The sequence below is a fragment of the Meles meles genome, chromosome 3 (genome assembly GCF_922984935.1).
Source record: "Meles meles chromosome 3, mMelMel3.1 paternal haplotype, whole genome shotgun sequence".
NCBI classification, from domain to species: Eukaryota; Metazoa; Chordata; class Mammalia; order Carnivora; family Mustelidae; genus Meles; species Meles meles.
In genome coordinates, this window is record NC_060068.1 from 158,511,241 (window position 1) to 158,530,192 (window position 18,952).

Genomic DNA, 18,952 nt, shown 5'->3' on the forward strand with positions numbered 1-18,952 from the left:
AATCCCAGGACCCTGAAGGCAGTCACTTAACCAGCTGAGCCACCCAGGCACCCTCTTCTTTATTTTTATGTTGAAAATTAGACCAAGTGAATTTTGAGCCAAAAAGTTCATTCAGAGACATTGGAGATAATATCCAGAGGGCGATTCTAAGGGGAGAGGGTTGTGTTGAAAGAGAAGAACATTCCTTTTCTTTTTTGTTACAGAATATTTGCACTTGGTTTTTTATGTCTTTCATATCCTTCTCCTTTTCCTGCTCTTGTCCAGACATCCAGCCCTCATAAACTTCTCTGCTCCTAGGGAGCAGTGAATGCTTACATCTCCCGAAATCCCAGTCTTCTTGACTGTAAAGTCCTCTGTATCGCCAGGAAATACAGTTGCTCGAGCAGGCGGGCCGCCTGCAGATGGAGCAGGAAAGGTGACACACTGAGAGGAAATACCCTCAGTGAAGAAAGAGAGGAAACCACTTTTTTTCCCACAACCCTCTGACCTCCCTTTTCCTCCCATCCTTGTCTGTGGAGCCGGAATGCATGCAGTCATGCTGCACCTCGGTGTCTGAGGAAGCCGCTGCAGGGCCCGAGCCCAGGGAGGCGCCCCGCCTTCTCTTGGCAGTTCCAGAGCCCATGGCCCACGCTCCCCACAAAACGGGCCTGAGCTCTGTGTTCTAGAGCGCTGTTAATTTTGCGTGTGGAGGGCATCGCTCCTGGGGAATGCCTGCTTGGGTCCAAGTAACGGGAACACTGAGGTCTGTGCTTGCCAGGGTAGCCGAGATCATTCCCGCGTATTGGATGCTTTCCTTACTCACAGCAAGAGGGTGGGACAGTGCCCTGTGTGAAGGTGTCTCTGAGCCATTTTGGTTTCACTTCTCAGGAGTCCCCGCTCAGCTTCACCTTCGTGCCTCTGGTTTGCAGCTCCTGCTGTGCCGGGAAGGGTAGAGTCTGAAGGGCTGTCTTTCCCGTGACGGAGCTGGGGAGGCTGTTACTGTTTGCATACTGTATGTGCCCTGAGGACTCTCAGGGGACTTGTCTTGGTGTCGATCAGGTGAACAGCTGCTCTGTGAAGCCAGCACGGTGCTGAAGTATGTCCAGGAAGATTCCTGTCAGCGTGGGATCTATGGGAAGCTCGTCTGCACAGACTTTAAGATCGCTTTCTTGGGCGATGACGAATCTGCGTTGGATAACGATGTACGTGTGAGCTGCATTGGCTGAGTTGGAGGGGAGCAGGGCAGTGGTGCCCCATTGTCTTTTCCCCCCAGCTGCTCAGTGGCTCTACCCCACGCCCTCTACACGACACATTAAACACAAAGGACAGAAGTCCTCACCACTGCTTGGCTGTCTATCCTCTGGGATCTCTTTTCGGTGGCGGGACCATTCTAAAATTTCCCTCCAGTGCCTTGAGTCATGCTGGCTTGCATCTGACTTCACAGGTTGACACCATCAACTCGTTCTTCTTCTCTTCTGTATTTCAGCACAATATGTATCCCTCATGGGAATCACATCTCCCCAGATATACTAGTTCCCCATGTTTTCTGTATACTGAGCTGTCCCTCAAATTCAGGAACTGAGTTCGGTTATGAAACTGATGCTGAATGCAGCACTTGAAATTGGGTTTACTTTGCCCCGAGTTGCAGTGTCCTTGGAAGACTCACCCTACTTACAGAGAATGGGCAAGTGGAGTGAGGGAGAGGGTGGCCTACACCACCCTGGGAGCACGGTTTGCTGATGCAAAGCCAGCTGGCCTGGCCCCCCCTTGCTGCCTTGGAGTGTGGTCTTCCGGGCTGCCATCTGCTCTAGTGGCTTGGCTCCTTGTCCTGCCCAAATACAGACAGCATTCACAGAAACTTGAATCTTTCAGTGTTTTCTTCCTAAACTGGCTTCATGTAGCTGTCACTCACCAGTTTGCATTTGTGGAGAGAAGTCTTAACTTCTCCAAGTGATTGTGGCATGGCCAGTTTGCCTGGGAGCAGCCCAGAAATGGCATGTCATGCCTGGGTTTGAAAAAAAAAAAGTGCTTACCAGCTCTCCTTGCATATTTCATCATCTCTTTCCTAGAGAATGTGGCTGACTCCATTTCCCTGTTGTTTTTTTTTTTTAAGATTTTATTTATTTATTTGACACAGAGAGATCACAAGTAGGCAGAGAGGCAGGCAGAGTGAGAGCGGGGAAGCAGGCTCGCCGCTGAGCAGAGAGCCCAATGTGGGGCTCGATTCTAGGACCCTGGGATCATGACCTGAGCTGAAGGCAGAGGCTTTAACCCACTGAGCCACCCAGGCACCCCGCCCTGTTTGTTTTTTAGAGGATATACTCAATTTCCCCCCACAGTTGTATTGAGATATAATTAACATATAACATCATATTATTTTAAGGAGTATAACATAATGATTTGATACCTGTATATATTGCATAATGACTACCAGAATAGGCTTAGTTAACATCTCTTATCTCTTATGATTACGAAGTTGTTTTCCTTATGATGAGATGATCTTTCTTAGCAACTTTGAAATATATAATGCAGTTTTATTAACTATAATCACAAGGCTCTACATTACATCCCATGATTTCTTTATCATAACCAGAAGTTAGTCCCTTTTGACCACCTTCACCCATTTCTTTACCCCCTCTGTGTTTTTCCTAATGTGTAGTTTGGAAAATGGTGATTTGCTCTGCCTATAAATGTTTAATAGGGCATAGAAAGGAGTCACAGTTGTTTCCTTTTGTATCTTTTAGGAAACCCAATTTAAGAATAAGGTTATAGGGGAAAATGACATCACACTCCACTGCGTTGATCAGATTTATGGAGGTAAGTATCTTTTCCCCTCGTGTGTTGCCAGCCTTTGAAAGTAGAGCTGAAAATGATAATATTTCTGCGGTCCTTTACAGTTGACTAAAATTTCTTTACATATTTGTTTTGTTTAAATCAGTTTTATGGATGAGAAAATTGAGATGCAGAGTGGCTTATTTGGGGCCACCTAGCCAGAGGAGCTTGCACTTGAATTTGGAACCTGTTCTAATGCTCTGCAGTGCCATTGTAGACCAGATCATACTGTGGCTGTGTTAGGTGTGTAGGTTTTACTCTAAAGACTAATCTGACAAAGGTTTGTTGCCCTGTACTGAGTCATTTCTGCTAAGGGTCAAGCCTCTCTGCTTTGCTTCTATATTTTTGCAGTAAGGGCTTTTCAGAAGTCATTCAGTAGCCATTTATGATGATCCCAACACCAGTAGGTGCTGTGCGGTCCAAATTCTGGGGCAGGGAGAGAAATGTCCGGAGGGGCCCCTGGCCGTAAACCCAGGACTTGACTGTCCTAACAGCGTGTCTCTCGTGACCCCCTTCCATCTTTTGTAATCTTAGCTTCTGGAGTCAGTCCATTTTGAGCTTGTCCAGAGGAAGGAAGAACGCTGCCCATTGTCAGAGAGCCGGGGCCCCTGCTGGCAGTTACATCGAAGGCAGCACCTTTCCTCTCGCTCTTGAGAGGTGTGAATAGTCTGCCTTGTTTCCTCAGCATTAACTTTTTGCCTTACAACGTGATTTCCCTTCTTGATTTCATCATCAATGTGTAGTGTTTGATGAGAAAAAGAAGCCTCTCTTTGGACAACTGAAGAAATACCCTGAGAAACTCATCATCCACTGTAAAGACCTGCGCGTGTTCCACTTTGGTCTGAGGTACACAAAAGAAGAGGAAGTCAAAAGGGTAACTAGTTACATGTATTTGGAGGTTTTCTTTGCCATCACATGTCACCACTAACTCTTACTTTTTGCTTATATTGCACGAAGCGGAGGGGGAGCATTTCACTCTGTAAAGCTGAAATTGGTTTATAATCACAGGCTTTGAGTAGAACCGAGAGAGAATTTGGTGGAAATTATGTATTATGTGGCACACGCTGCCTTTACTCCTAGAGTTCGGAATGGTTTTTCTCCTGGGTCCTCTGAAGAGTGGGGGGGTGGTAAACCGGGGTCAGGAGGCAAGCTGCTTCTCCGACATCTGACAGCGTTTCCAAAAAGTAGTAGCAGAGTCCCCCAATTCCTGGAGGGAGTTCGTATCTGGAAAGTAGGAGAAGCGTGTGGAAGGAGGAAGAGGTGCATGGGGCAAGTGCGCAAAGCCAAGTTACTAAATGAGGCCTGGGATTTTGGACACTAAGGAAACTCAATCTGGTTGCTGGAGCAAATCAGAATATATAACTGGATGAACTGCTTATAGTGGTCCCTGTAACTTCTACGGTTTCTCTTATGGAGGTATCGAAGGTCTGAAACTTGCCACTGTCCTGGTAAACCCATCTGGGGAACCGTGCAGAGGGCCAGCTCCCCTGTCGTTCTGGCTTCAGTTGAGTTATACAGTTACGGGTAATTCCCTGGTTTTCTTTCAAGGAGTGTGGTGGTTCAGTTAGAAAAATCAACATGACTCCCGTGTCTATTCTGAGCAGGGAAAGAGTGGTGGATGTAGGGAAAGTCCCTGAGGAGCCAGAAACTTCCATTTGAATGATGATTTTAGTTATCTGTCCAAACATACTTTTGTTTGGAAACTCGAAACAAAAAGCACAATGGATTGATTTCTCGTTCTGATTTTCTAGAAGAAGGTCTTAAAGGCCACAAGTGGATCAGAATAGCCAAGTGTCTTGGCTATTGTCTGATATTAGCTCTGTGTCACATGTGTCAGATTTTTTAGAGTATCTGAATGTGGCACTTAAGCTTTTGTAGCACCTTGCTATTGAGAAATAAGACTATGTTTTAAAAATTTCCCTGGGAGGGGCGCCTGGGTGGCTCAGCGGGTCAAGCCTCTGCCTTCAGCTTGGGGTCATGGTCTCGGGGTCCTGGGATCGAGCCCCACATCGGGCTCTCTGCTCAGCAGGGAGCCTGCTTCTCCCTCTCTCTCTGCCTGCCTCTCTGCCTGCTTGTGATCTCTCTCTCTGTCAAATAAATAAAATCTTTTATTTTTTTTTAATTTTTTTTAATAAATAAAATCTTTAAAAAAAAAATTTTTTTTTTTTTTTTTTTTTTCATAGAAATCAGGGGTGCCAGGGTAGCTCAGTTGGTTGGGCACCTGACTCTTGACTTTGGCTCAGATCATGATCTCAGGGTCATAAGATCGAGCCCCCCGTCAGTCTCCATACTGAGTCTCCTTAATACTCTCTCTCCCCCTCTCCCTCCTCCCATGCCCCCCAGCATGTGCTCTCACTCTCTCAAATGAATGGATAAATTTTTTTAAAAAAGCTTTTTTTTTAAAATTTCCCTAGAAATTCAGGTGTCCTGGGGTGGCTCAGTCATTGAGCATCCCAACCCTTGGTTTCAGGTCATGGTCTCAGGGCCGTGGGATCAAGCGCTGCCTCAGGCTCTATGCTTGGCGCAGAGTCTGGGATTCTCTCCCCTCCCTCTCCGTGCCTTTCCCTGTTCTCTTTCTGTCTCTCAAATAAATAAGTAAATAAAATTTTTAAACTTTCCCTAGAAATTCACAGCTCTTAGAAAACCAGACAGAGGGCGCCTGGGTAGCTCAGTGGGTTAAGCTGCTGCCTTCAGCTCAGGTCATGATCTCAGGGTCCTGGGATTGAGTCCCACATCGGGCTCTCTGCTCAGCGGAGAGCCTGCTTCCCTTCCTCTCTCTCTGCCTGCCTCTCTTGTGATTTCTCTCTGTCAAATAAATAAATAAAATCTTTAAAAAAAAAAAAAGAAAAAAGAAAACCAGACAGAATTGTTAACATTCTGTTTACTTGGCGTTATTCCAAAAGATAGTATCATAATATCTTAAAGACCTCAGAGTTTACGTGCTGCCCATAGGAGCCTATTAGCATGACTGAAAACCTAGACAACTCAGTGTTTATCTGCCAAAAGCATGACCATACCCATTGTTTGGTTCTTTTCTAGATTGTCAGTGGCATAATTCATCATACCCAGGCTCCTAAACTGCTTAAAAGATTATTTCTGTTTTCCTATGCAGCTGCTACACAAAATAATACAGGTGAGTGTCTTCTGGGTTCTAATTTGCAGGTGGGCACACCCTTTAAATTCCTACCTGAAACTAGCAGACAAAAACTCATCCATGAGTTTCTTCTTCCTCTTTCCTAGCAATTGATTGCCTCTTGCTTGGGTAAGTCATTCAAGTTACTTTTAAAAAAAAAGTTTCTATTGTTTTCCCTGTGATCTTTATTGCTTTAATTTATCTTTAAGGTTGATTTGCTTTTTCGTGAGGGATTATTGGTGTGATTGTTTCTTTTGAAGGATAAAATCAACATATTAAAATGAGGAATGTGAGACTGTAGAGAAACAAAATTCAGACAAGTTTAAAATAATCCTGTTTGTTGCTGGGGTTTTTTTTTTTTCCACCTTAATATATTTGATTTCATTTCATAACACTCTAGAAAATATCCTACATTCTAGAAAGGCTTTAAGCAGCCAGAACATGCTCTGTAGCAAATATTTAGGGGGAAGTGGAACAGTTGCACATGAGAAAGCAAGTATGGTTACATAACGTAAAATTCCACATGTTCTCCATTCAGTTCACTGAAAAAGTGAGCAGTCTTTTAACTAAGCAACTTCGGTCATTTGAATTAGCTATTAATAATGCCTAGCATTGTACAGTGTGTTCACAGATGTCTCTCTTCTCTCCATCTGTCTCCTCGATCTGTGTACTCGCTCTGCCAGTCAGTCTGAACATCAGGTTGATGTTGAGTGACTCCGTGCTATGTGCTTTTTGTCACGGAAGCGGCGTGTTAGTTTAACAGCGTACATGGGGCTTTCTGGAGGGTAGGGTTGAACTGCTCATTGGGCCAACATTTTTGAATGCTTGCGGTGGGACAGGACTTGGGGATGGAAGTGAATAAGACTAAATCCCTGTCCTCTGCGAGCATCAGGTCAAGCAGAGACAGCTGAGAGATGTGTCCTTTGGTGGAGGGGCTGGTCACACTGCAGGTGGTAGGGGGAGGCTATCGCGGGGCACAGGCTGTGCCGGAGCTGACAGGGGAGGATGTGGGAGTGTCTGGTGGGGACAGAGGTGTATTTTCGGCAGCAGGATGAGTGTGTGCAGGGATGTAGCTATCTGAGAGAGCAGGTTGCATTTTGGGAACTATGGTGACTTAGTAGAAAAGCTGTGAGTTTTGGGGTCTGTCCCACTTGAGTTCAAATCCTTGCCCAACTGCTCAGTAGCTCTGTCCTGGGGAGGACACTAAATTCTTGGGGCATCTGTTTTCTCATTTTAAAAACAGCGGTTAAAGCCTCCGTTGAAGTGTTGTGAAGATTATAAATTGTTAAATGCATAGCATGGGGTGCAGTCAGTTACATGAGAGTTCTTTTTTTTTTTTTTAAGATTTTATTTATTTGACAGAGATCACAAGTAGGCAGAGAGGCAGGCAGAGGGAGAGGGGGGCAAGTAGGCTTCCCGCTGAGCAGAGAGCCCGACGTGGGCTTGATCCCAGGGCCCAGAGATATGACCTGAGCTGAAGGCAGAGGCTTAACCCACTGAACCACCCAGGTGCCCCAGTTACGTGAGGGTTAATTAAAAGTGTAACTGCATGTTATTCAGGGTGGATTGTTTTCAGAGAATTACATGAACTGAAGATAATGTTTAACTCTAGTGTTATACTGAACATAAAATAGTTCCTCAATTCAGTAAGCTCATCTTTGTGAATGACAAATCTTTCACTGTAGCTCTACATGCAAGCGTGGAGTAACTGGCTTAAAACAGCTTGTTGCAATATGGGATCTACAAGATATGACTTATTTATGAATTACTATAACTTATATAAACATCTGTTGGGTTTACATTTGAAAAATCATACTCTATTTTTAGGAATTCTGCCTCTTCCTTATATCCTGACTCTTGGTTCAGATGCAGTATAGGACAGCTTCTTGGCTCACCAGGACTGTGTTCATCTGTGTTCCAAAACCCTTACCTTGACTGACTCTGGCAGTTTCTTCACCTGCCGGTGTTTTGTTAGTTAGTTTGTTTGTTTTGTGCCACGATGCCCAGGATATGTGACACCTTTTATTCTACTTCCCATCTTTTTTTTTTTAATCCTCCTTTCAACTCCCATTTTTTGAGAAGTCAGTTTATAACTGATGGATGCTAATTGACCAGTTACCTCTTGCATTTAGTAAGGGTTTACAGAGTTGGGTGGTTTGCAGCCTGGACATCTTCAGTTACTTTGTGGCGTGATAATTCACGAAATGCGCTTTGGCTGAAAGGTCCTGAATACTGTGACGTGGCGTTTTAGGGAAGGACTTTCCTGCGTTGCTGAAAGAATTGTCTACTCTTGAATAGGAGTCTTACTGTTATTTGTGTCCATGGGGAGATTTTTTCGGTGTTTATTACTCTATGGAAATCCTTTATAGCTGCTTGGGTTTGGGTTCCAGTTCTGCCACTATTTAGCTCTGTGACCTTAGGCAAGTTTCTTGACCCTTCTGTGCCACATCTGTAACATGGAGGAATTATTATTACGTAGGACTGTGAGGATTGAGTTAATGTAGTGCGCTCAGAACAGGGCCTGGCACATGCCAAGTGCTTTATAAACTTCACTGCTGTTTTTATTACTATTCTTACTATCGTTTATACTGTGATCTGGTTTTATTTTAATAAAATAGCATGGGGAGTTTTACCAAATACTCTTTTCCCCAAAATGCTTGGGTTTTTTGAGATGCACAAGGGCCTGAACTAACTGATTTGTGTTGAGTAGCTGAGACTGTTCTGGTGTGTGTCACTCAGCAGCCTGTGGCTTAGGAGAGGACCGAGGACACATCTGGGCTGCAGGCATAGTGCTGCTGGACGTTTCTGCCTAGCGGGTAGTAGCAGGGCAGGCTGAGGGGCAGAAGTCTCCATGCCCGTGCTGCAGTCCTTGACTAGCAAGCCCTGACCCTCCCCGCAGCTGTCTGATCTGATGATGGCCCGTTAGTAGCTGTGTCACACAGGTCAGTCCTCTTGCCGGCAGAGCATCTGCAAACTGAAAGAGGAATTACATTCCGGGATCTGACATGCTATTCAAATGACTTTGCCATCTTATGCACATATTGGTAGGGCTAAAAATATTTTATTATTTTAGCATTTGTGCCAAGCCTGTCTTCTAGTGCTTCACAGGATCTTTTATGTTATATAAATTAGCTCATGGTCAGATGACTGAAAATGGAGCTATAAATTACTTTTGCAAGAAGTGGAACGAGAACAACTCCTTTTCTCCAGTATAAAAAGACAGACCCATCGTCATAATTTTGGGTTAATGACCAAAAAAAGGAACAAGGTTGGGATTAAGCAGTGAACTTGCTATGCTTCGATAAAAATGGGCTTAGCAGACAAAATTGGGGCTTAGGATCCACTTTCACATCATTAAAATATCTGTACCTCACAACCAGATTTTGTCTTTTTAAATTTGTTTTGTTAGCCACCGATCCCAAGAACCATACTGTAATGTTTGACACACTTAAGGACTGGTGTTGGGAGTTGGAGAGGACCAAAGGCAACGTCAAGTACAAAGCAGTGAGTGTCAATGAAGGCTATGACGTCAGTGAAAGGTAAGTATTCAGCGCTCTGCTTTTTTTTTTTTTAACTTTATTGAGATTGAATTCACCTGCCATGCAATTCACACATTTGAAGTACGCAGTATTTTGGAATCTATTCACAGGGTTGTGTAGCCACCACCACACTCAATTTTCACACGTTTTCATCAGCCCCAGAAGAAACCTCATACCCTCTTAGTAGTTGCTGCCCCTGTACCCTCAGCACCCCCAGCCCTAGGCAACCTCTAATCTACTTTCCATCTCCACAGTTTGCTTATTCTCAAGATTTCATATAAATGGAATCGATAATAAGTAGTCTTTATGCTTGGCTTCTCCACTTAGCATCATGTTGTCAAGGCTTATCCACATTGTAGCGTGTGTTAGCATGCCATTCTCTTTTATTGCTGAATAATATTCCATGATAGGGATAGTTACTTATCCATTCATTTACCATTTATTTATTAATTATAAATAAATTATCATTTATTTATCCATTCATCAGTTGGTAGGCTATTATGAATAGTGCTGCAATGAGCATTTGTTTACTGTTTACACAGTTTGCATGTGTGCGCATGCATGCGCGCGTGTGTGTGCATGTGTGTGTGTATTCCTAGGAGTGCAATTGCTGGGTCATATAGTAACTCAGTGTTTAACTGTCTGAGGAACTGCCAGACTGTTTTCCACAGTGGCTTCACCATTTACACTCCCATCAGCTGTGTAGGAGGGGTCCGCGTTTTCTGCGTTGATACTGTATACTCTGTTTAAGAAACCCTTAAGGTGTCCCTTAAAACGTTCAAAAGTGAATTTATATCTTTTTTTTAACCATTGTATATAGAGTCTAAGTATAAAACTATTAGAGACATTTTTGGATTTGTTTTATGTATTTACTTCCCTTTTTCTTAGCACTTCATTTATTCAATAAAAATCTTTGATGGGGCACTTGGTGGCACAGTTGGTTAGGTGTGTGACTCTTGGTTTTGGATCAGGTCATGACCATGGGGTCGTGGGACGGAGCCCCACATCAGTCTTTGTGCTCAGTGCGGAGCCTGCTTCTCTTTCTCCCCCTCCATCCTTCCCGCTGTGTGTGTACACTCTTTCTCTCTCTCTCCCAAATAAATGGGTAAATCTTTAAAAAAAAAACAAAGAAACTTTACATAGCCACTGTGTACCAGGTAGTGTCCTGGCTCCTGGAGATAACAGCAGTAAACAAAGTGCCTAAAAATTCCGTCCTCCTGGAACTTTCACTGTAGTGGGAGGAAAACAATGATAGAATAAACGAGTGATTAAAGAGTATGAAAAGGTCATAAGTACTGTTGGGAAAAACAGATCACAGGGGCTAGGGAGTGCTGGAGGTGTTGGTGGGGCGGGTTGGTCAGGCACAAGGGACAGTAGAGGCAAAGACCCTGAGGCGAAGTGTTGTCTGGCTTCCGAGAGGAACAGCAAGGAGTCCAGGGCTGGAGAGGAGCCATCAAGGGACTGAGTCGTAGGGGGTGCGGTCGGGGCAGAGCAATGTGGTTGGATGGCGAGGGGGAGGAGGCTTTCAGCATTTATCATGCAGTGAGGAAAAGCTTGAGCAGAAGCAGGATGTGATCTGACCTACATTTTTATTTTATTTTAATTTATTTATTAATCTGACAGAGTGAGAGAACACAGGCAGGGGGAACAGTAGAGGGTGAGGGAGAAGCAGGCTCCCCGCCGAGCAGAGAGCCTGATGTGCGGCGGCCCAATCCCATGGTCCCTGGGATCATGACCTGAGCCAAAGGCAGAAGCTTAACCATCTGAGCCACCCAGGTGCCCCTGACCTACATTTTTAAAGGATGACTCTGCATAATACTTTTTTTTTTTTAAAAGATTTTATTTGTTTATTTGACAGAGAGACACAGCTAGAGAGGGAACGCAAGCAGAGGGAGTGGGAGAGAGAGAAGCAGGCTTCCTGCCGAGCAAGGAGCCCCATGTGGGACCCAGTACTTCTTTTTTTTTAAGATTTATTTATTTGTGGGGTGCCTGGATGCTCAGTGGGTTAAACCTCTGCCTTTGACTCAGGTCATGATCTCAGGGTGCTGGGATCGAGCCCCACATCCGGCTCTCTGCTCAGCGTGGAGCCTGTTTCCTCTTCTCTCGCTCTGCCTGCCTCTCTGCCTGCTTGTGATCTCTCTCTCTCTCTCTCTCTCTCTCTGTGTGTGTGTGTCAAACAACAAATCTAAAAAAAAGACTTCTAGATATTATTTTTTTTAAAAGATTTATTTATTTGCAAGAGAAAGCACATGTGCATAAGCAGGAGAAGCAGAGGAAGAGAGAATCTCAAGCCTACTCCCCACAGAGCGCCGAGCCCAAGGCTTGATCTCACAACCCTGAGATCGTGACCTGAACCAAAACCAAGAGCTGGACTCTTAACCATGACCTGAGCCAAAACCAAGCGCTGGACTCTTAACCAGCTGCTACCCAGGAACCTCTGCGTAATCCTTTTTTAGAAGCTTGAATCTTCTCATTTTGGGACATACTCGCCAACATCCTGCTAGCAATGTCTGTAAAATCTGTAGTTCTTTTTAAAGGAGATTTTATCTATTTGACAGAGAGCATAAGCAAGGGGAGCAGCAGGGAGAGGGAGAGGGAGAAGCAGGCTCCCCGATGCAGGGCTTGATCCTGATGCAGGACTCGATCCCGATGCAGGACTCGATCCCAGGACCCTGGGATCATGACCTGAGCCAAAGACGTCCCCAGTCTCAGACATTTATAAACTTAACTCTCCTGACACAGCACAGCCTGGAATGACAGTGGGGAGGGGCCTGCAGAGCAAATGTCATGTCCCCCTTCCTACCCTTCTCCTCCTCCCCTCTTTCCCAGTCCCAGAGCTTGAAAAGGGAAAGCTAGCTCTTGCTCAGAAAGAGGTTAGAAACCACTTCACCGAGAAGGTGATAGTTTGTAAAACGATGTTGACACTGGTAGAAGGCATCCCCATTCCCAGAATTATTCTTAAAAATCCTGCCGATACTGATTAAATTCATTGGTATTAAAATGTGAATGTATAAAATATATAATAATAAATTAATCTTAATACATTAATAATATAGTCAGTATATTTATTATATTAATTAACATTAATAATATTTTTAAAAGAAGTAAATAAGTAAATTCACTGGTATTTGTGTGGTTGTCAGCACATCAAAAATATAGCTGGTAGAAAAGGCAGGTGGACAGGAAGTTTTTAAAAGTTTATTTTATTTCAGGTAGAGCACAGTGTGAGTGTGTAGGGGGAGAGAATCTTTGAGCAGAAACTCCACTGAATGTGGAGCCTGAAGTGGGGCTTGATCCTTGGACCCATGAGATCATGTCCTGAGCTGAAATGGAGAATCAGACACCCAACCAACTGAGTTTTACCCAGGCGCCCCATGGGAAAGGAGCTTTTAATTAGTGGTTAGCAGGGAAAATGGAGCTTTAGCAAGATTTCAGTGTTGGGAGCAGTCAGCGCAAACACACCCCCTCGGACTGCACCAGCCATGCGTACAGTCTCTCCCCCCACCCTTTTTTGTCTCGGGGAGGATACAGGGCAAGCTGTGCTTTGTTTCTCACCTGGACCGCTGTGGTGCTGCCTACTTGGTCGCCGCCACCCACTTTGTCCCCCAGCACCCATTCTCTAATACCTACGTGGTCCTTCATGGTTTGACGCCTGCCTGACTGCCCTCTCTCCCCGCCCCCACCATGGGCCTTTTCTGTGTGGTCTCCGGCCTGGGATGCTCCTTTTGCTTTTAGCAGCGTAAGGGTAGTTGCTTCCCTCTTATTTATCAGATCCTAGCTCAGGTGTCACTTTCATAGGGAGCCTGCCGGAGACTAGGTCAGGTCTCAGTGAGGGCTTTCTTTGTGCTCATGCCTCTCTTCACAGCACTTCCTACAATTGTGAGTTTATTATTATCTGTGTCACCATTTGGAAATGTTTGTTTCTGCAACTGTCAGCTCTGGAGAATCAAGGACACTTTTTTTTTTCATCATTATATCCTCAGTACCAAGTACAGTGCCTGGCTTTAGGAGACATTCAATAAATAGGAAACAGAATGAGTAAATTAATGAAAGCCCTTCCTTCAGTTAGTTAGCGGACACTCCAGTCAGTTGGGATAACAGGAAACTGAGCGTCTACTTCATCTTCTCCCAAGGTCAGACCTAACTATTCTAGTACCAGTCTTCCTTCTCCTGAAAAGCCTTTTTTCTCTCATCCTGCCTCCCTCTCAAGGTATCAGAAGGTCCATTACCCTGTGGGCATGTGTCACACAGGGGAGCCTGTGAACTGACGCTGCTCCAGGAAGACAGTGCTGTCCCTCTGAGGGTTTCCTCACCCTAACGAAGACTGGGTTGGAGCAGATCGGACAACTTTCCTTCAGTAATAAAGTTGTCCTGTATTTGGGGGCACCTGGATGGCTAAGTGGGTTAAGCCGCTGCCTTCAGCTCAGGTCATGATCTCAGGGTCCTGGGATCGAGTCCCGCATCAGGCTCTCTGCTCAGCGGGAGCCTGCTTCCCTCTCTCTCTGCCTGCTTGTGATCTCTCTCTGTCAAATAAATAAAATCTTTAAAAAAAAAAAAAAAGTTGTCCTGTATTTGGAAGGGCTGTTGACTTTGTGTTTGAAAACTCGTCCTGATGAGTAAAATGACAGCTCTCCAAGGAGAGAGAGTTAGCTGTTTGTGGACATTGGGAGCCTCACAGCAGAGAGCCCATGGAACCTTCTAGTAGGTCGCTGGGACAAGAACTCCCCTTACTGGTGCAGAGCTGTCCATCTCTGTGCAGCATCCTTTCTGGAGCCACTGCGTGCTGCATATGCTAATATACTTGGTTCTGGCATTTTCTCCCCTTTGATGAAAGACTCTTTAATAAGAGAAAATTAACTAGCTCACCAGCATGGTTGAAAATGGAACCTCACTAGTACTAGTAGGGGAAGATATTCAAATTTCTTAAGACCTTGTGGCCTCAACTGTGTAGAATGAGCCTCTGGGGATAGTGGTGAGACTCAGGACAACCATCCCAAGCCCCCCGCAGGTAGTTCTCCTGTGGAGACTGAGAAATTGTGGTCTGTTGGTGGGTTGCGGGCTGTAGCCGCCCTGCTTCCTCAGTCACCTGGGGATTAACGTGCAGATTCTGATTCAGTGGGTCTGAGGTCGAGCTGGAGAAATGTGCTGTCCAGGGCACGCTGCTGCATACTTGGAGTAGCACGATCTTCTAGAACATAGACTTGTAGGTATCATATATTCAGCTGTCCCCCTCCTTGAACATGGGGGAGCTTTTGAGCTTCAGATTTTTTTCTTCAAGCTTCTGATCTTCATACTCCTGTGTGGGGAGCCTGAATATAGGGAGGTTTTTAATCTTCCCATGTGATTTTGATGATTTGTGATTTCATTGATTTGTGAAGAGAGTTTGAGGGGGAGTGTTTACTTCAGTGATAACTCATGAAGAAGGGATACCTTACCACCAATGTATTAAAGCAGACTTATAAGAAAATCTCCTGGACACAGCAAACTTCGAAGTCAAATGATTCTTAAAAATTTTGATGGTTTGAAGTATCTTGTCCTTGACCAGTGTTTTCTAAACCTGGTTCTATAATATAATGAGAGCTTTTTTCCTTTTTAATTACCTGTAAGATTTTTTTAATGGAAAATTTCAAGCAGTATAAAAGAAAAGAGAATATGATGCATTCCCTTTTACCCATCACCCCCCTCCCCCAACAATTATTAACTCACCTAATCCTGTTTTCTCTGTGCCTCCCTTGGATTATTTTGAAATAAATCCCAGACCTGGTCACATTTCATTCATGAATTTTTTGGCATACCTCTCTAACAATTAAGGACTCTTTTTTGTAAATATAACCATGAAACCATTATCACACACTTTTCAGATTTTAACATTAAAACTCTCAATATCGTTCAGTAACATAAGTTAGTGTTCAAAAATTTCCCCATTGTTTTTATAAATTTTTAGAACAATTTTCATCTTTTTATCCATTTTATCATTAGTGAGATTGATATCTTGCAGTTGGTTGATAGATTTCTCACATCTCTTACTCTGTAGGTCTTCCCATCATTATTGGTTTTCTTGCAATTTATTTGAAGAAACCAGGCTATTTTCTGATCGTTTCCTAAAATCTGGATTTTGCTCATATTTAAAATGGTGCTCCAGGGCGCCTGGGTTGCTCAGTGTGTTAAGCCGCTGCCTTCGGCTCAGGTCGTGATCTCAGGGTCCTGGGATCGAGTCCCGCATGGGGCTCTCTGCTCGGCAGCGAGCCTGCTTCTCTCTCTCCCTCTCTGCCTGCCTCTCTGTCTACTTGTGATCTCTCTCTGTCAAATAAATAAATAAAATCTTTTTTAAAATTAAATAAATAAATAAATAAAATGGTGCTCCATTCACTATGGATTGATTAGATCTAGGGACTCGATCACATTCACATGGCAACCTCCTCAACTCTCTCCCATCGCCTGATGCTTACGGGACTTACTTCCAACACGCAGCATGTGTCCAGACGTCGTCTGGTTGTTCCTATTGTGCTTCTTACACCATAGACACCTTCTTACTTCCCCTGAGGCTTTATTTCAAGCTCTTTGAGTGAAAGGATTTTCTAGCTCCACGGTGATGGAACTTAGCAGGTTTCTTATTAATAAATAGAAACCTGCGTTTGCTAACTAGAGGAAGAGGTGATGTCTCTGTATATCTCTGATCTTCGCAACTCTGAAAACCTGACTTTCCCACTTCCTACCAGTTAGGTTATTTTTAGCACCTAAATTTTCACATATAGAAACTGAAGTCATACTGGTTGGGTTCAGGTCGTAGCTCTACTAATGCTTACTTTGTTGTATAACCTATGAAGGGCCTCAGGGGTGCTGTCTCGGTGTCTGTCTGTAAAATGGATTAATAGTCGTACATGCCTCATAGAGTTGTAGGGAGGATAAAGTGAATAATTTGTGTTAAGGAATTCAAGTCTGGCATACAGGAAGCACTTAAATGTCAGAATGCTTGGCAAAATGTCTAGGGAGCAGTCATTGTAATTATTGGTTTGTTGTTTTTTTTAAAGATTTTATTTATTTATTTCACAAACACAGATCACATGTAGGCAGAGAGGAAGGCAGAGAGGGGGAAGCAGGCTCCCTGCCGAGCAGAGAGCCCAACGCGGGGCTCGATCCCAGGACCCTGGGATCATGACCTGAGCCAAAGGCAGAGGTTTTAACCCACTGAGCCACCCAGGCACCCCTAATTATTGGTTTTTATATTAGTCTGACTGAAAGCATGGGTGCTTAATTGCCTCTATGTGATGAGAAAGATCACTCCCAATTTTGAAATTCATAGACTTGTAGGTGTCATACATTCAATCCCCTCATTTCATGGATGAGGAAGCAGACCCGGAGAAGTGAGGTAGCTTACTTAGGGTCACACAGTTTCAGAGACAGAGCTAGGATTCGGGTAGACCAGAGATAGTTCATCTGCCCTGGTTCCTCTTAGGAGGGAAATAAGGATGGTGTCCTACCACTCTGTTTCGCTTCCTCTGTTCATTAAAGTTGAGTTTTCATATTTAGTGAATTACTCCAGTACTAAAACTGATGACATTTCTTTCTTCTAGATTGCCAGCATACTTTGTTGTCCCCACCCCTCTTCCCGAGGAGGACGTGCGATGCTTTCAGGGTCGTGGCATACCAGTAAGTACATCTGGAAACCCTAATAGCCATGGGTTGCTCATCAACCCATTCTGGCAGATTATTCTATTTAAGGGCCTTGGCTTCAGTCCTCCGTCCAAAAGTGATCCAGAAATATCTCAGGGGCCCACTAAAAGAGTCTCTCAGACATGAAGTTCCCTGGGACAGCTCTAAAGTTTTCACAGATGCAGTAGTCTTTGGCAGAAACATCTTAGAGCTTGAAGAGGATTACAGATCTGCCTAGTGTTGAAAGTCAGCCTGATTTTATACCTGAAATTATTTTGAAGCTGAGTCCCCTACTCTGAGGGTAGTAGGATTTAAGATTCTTTTTGGCCCCACTATTAATTTTTGAGTAGGTGTGGCCATATCTTCTCCCAGAGACAACATGGAGCATTTACTTAGTTCTCACAGAATAGACTGGGATGGGAGCCATATTTAATGTGTCACTGATCAAAGAAAGCAAGACTCTGGCAGTTACTTCAGTGTCTAATTGGTGGTTGGGAGTTGCCAAGCCTTCAGGGAATTTAGGAAGGAATAAGAATTACAAATAAATGCTGTACTGTGCACATGGCTCGTTCATGAAAAAGATCACTCCTGTATGGGAGCGAGATGTTTAATCAGGGGTCACATGCCCAGAAGCCCTTGTAGGCAGGGCAGGTAATGAGCTTGGCCCTTGCAATGAACCAGAGACCGTCCCCTTGAATTAAAGGGAAGGCTGCTTTTCTCTGCCCGCCAGTCCGTGCCATGTGGGAATATGGGCCTGGTCTTGCCAGATACCCTGATTTCTCAGGAGAAGCCAGAGATAGGGATTTTTACATGAGTTGTGAATTTCCCCAATTTCTAAATGTATGCAACTGATTCGGGTGTTTAAAAACAGGACTTTGGGCTAGAGTTGGCTCATGTCCCACTAGTTTGTAACCTTTGATTAAGAGCAATGGTTCTCATACGTTCTGATCTCAGCACTCTGTACTCTAAAAAGGTATTGAGGATTTCAAAGACTTTTTGTTGATGTGGATTATATTGTTTGATATTTACCATATGAAACGTTAAACAAAAAATTTTAGTTTATTTTAGCAATAAACTTATTACATGTTAGTGTAAGTAACACGTTTTTGTGAAAAATAACTATTGTTCAAAACAAAAACAACAGCAGTGTTTTACATTCTTAAATATGGAAGACCTCTGGATTCTTTTTTCTGTATGTTTCATTCAGTCTGTTGTAGAATATTAGGTTTTGGTTGAAGTACATGAAGAAAATCCATCCTCACACAGATCCTTATTAGGGAAAGGGAGGAATATTTATTCACCTTTACAGATAATTCAGAATATTGTTCTCTGATGGTATGCCAAAAAAATGAAAAGTGGTGGTTTCATAAAGGTTAATGGCTGTAAGGAATCTGAAAACATATGGAATGCCTGGATGGCTCAGTTGGTTAAATGTCTGCCTTCAGCTCGGATCATGAACCCGGGATACTGGGATCGAGAGCCCCACATCGGGCTCCTTGCTCAGTGGGGAGCCTGCTTCTCCCTCTGCCTCTGCCTGCCATTCCCCCGCTTGTGCTCGCTCTCTCTGTCTCTCTGACAAGTAAATAAATCTTCAGGGGGAAAAAAAAGGAATCTGAAAACATAATGAATTTTCCATTCTTTACTAAATTAAAATCTATGGGGTCTGTCTTGTACTTGGAATAGGTCTTAAAACATGATTTTATGACCTTATTTAGTGGTCATTTGGAAAGTGTTCAGGGGGTTATACAGATCATCCAAATATTAGTGTGTTTCCGTACATAAAAATCACATTCATTAACATCACCCCTTGTCTCAT

General features: G+C 43.9%; 1 protein-coding gene across 1 annotated transcript in view; it reads left to right on the forward strand.

Moving 5' to 3' along the window:
- MTMR12 (myotubularin related protein 12) overlaps nt 1-18,952 on the forward strand; it is a 75,295-nt gene that overhangs the window by 34,007 nt on the left and 22,336 nt on the right. The window contains exons 3-8 of the mRNA XM_045999924.1: nt 1,039-1,181; nt 2,724-2,796; nt 3,555-3,685; nt 5,851-5,944; nt 9,354-9,483; nt 17,058-17,133. Of these exons, the coding sequence (XP_045855880.1) occupies nt 1,039-1,181; nt 2,724-2,796; nt 3,555-3,685; nt 5,851-5,944; nt 9,354-9,483; nt 17,058-17,133 (647 nt within the window). The remainder of the gene's footprint in view (nt 1-1,038; nt 1,182-2,723; nt 2,797-3,554; nt 3,686-5,850; nt 5,945-9,353; nt 9,484-17,057; nt 17,134-18,952) is intronic.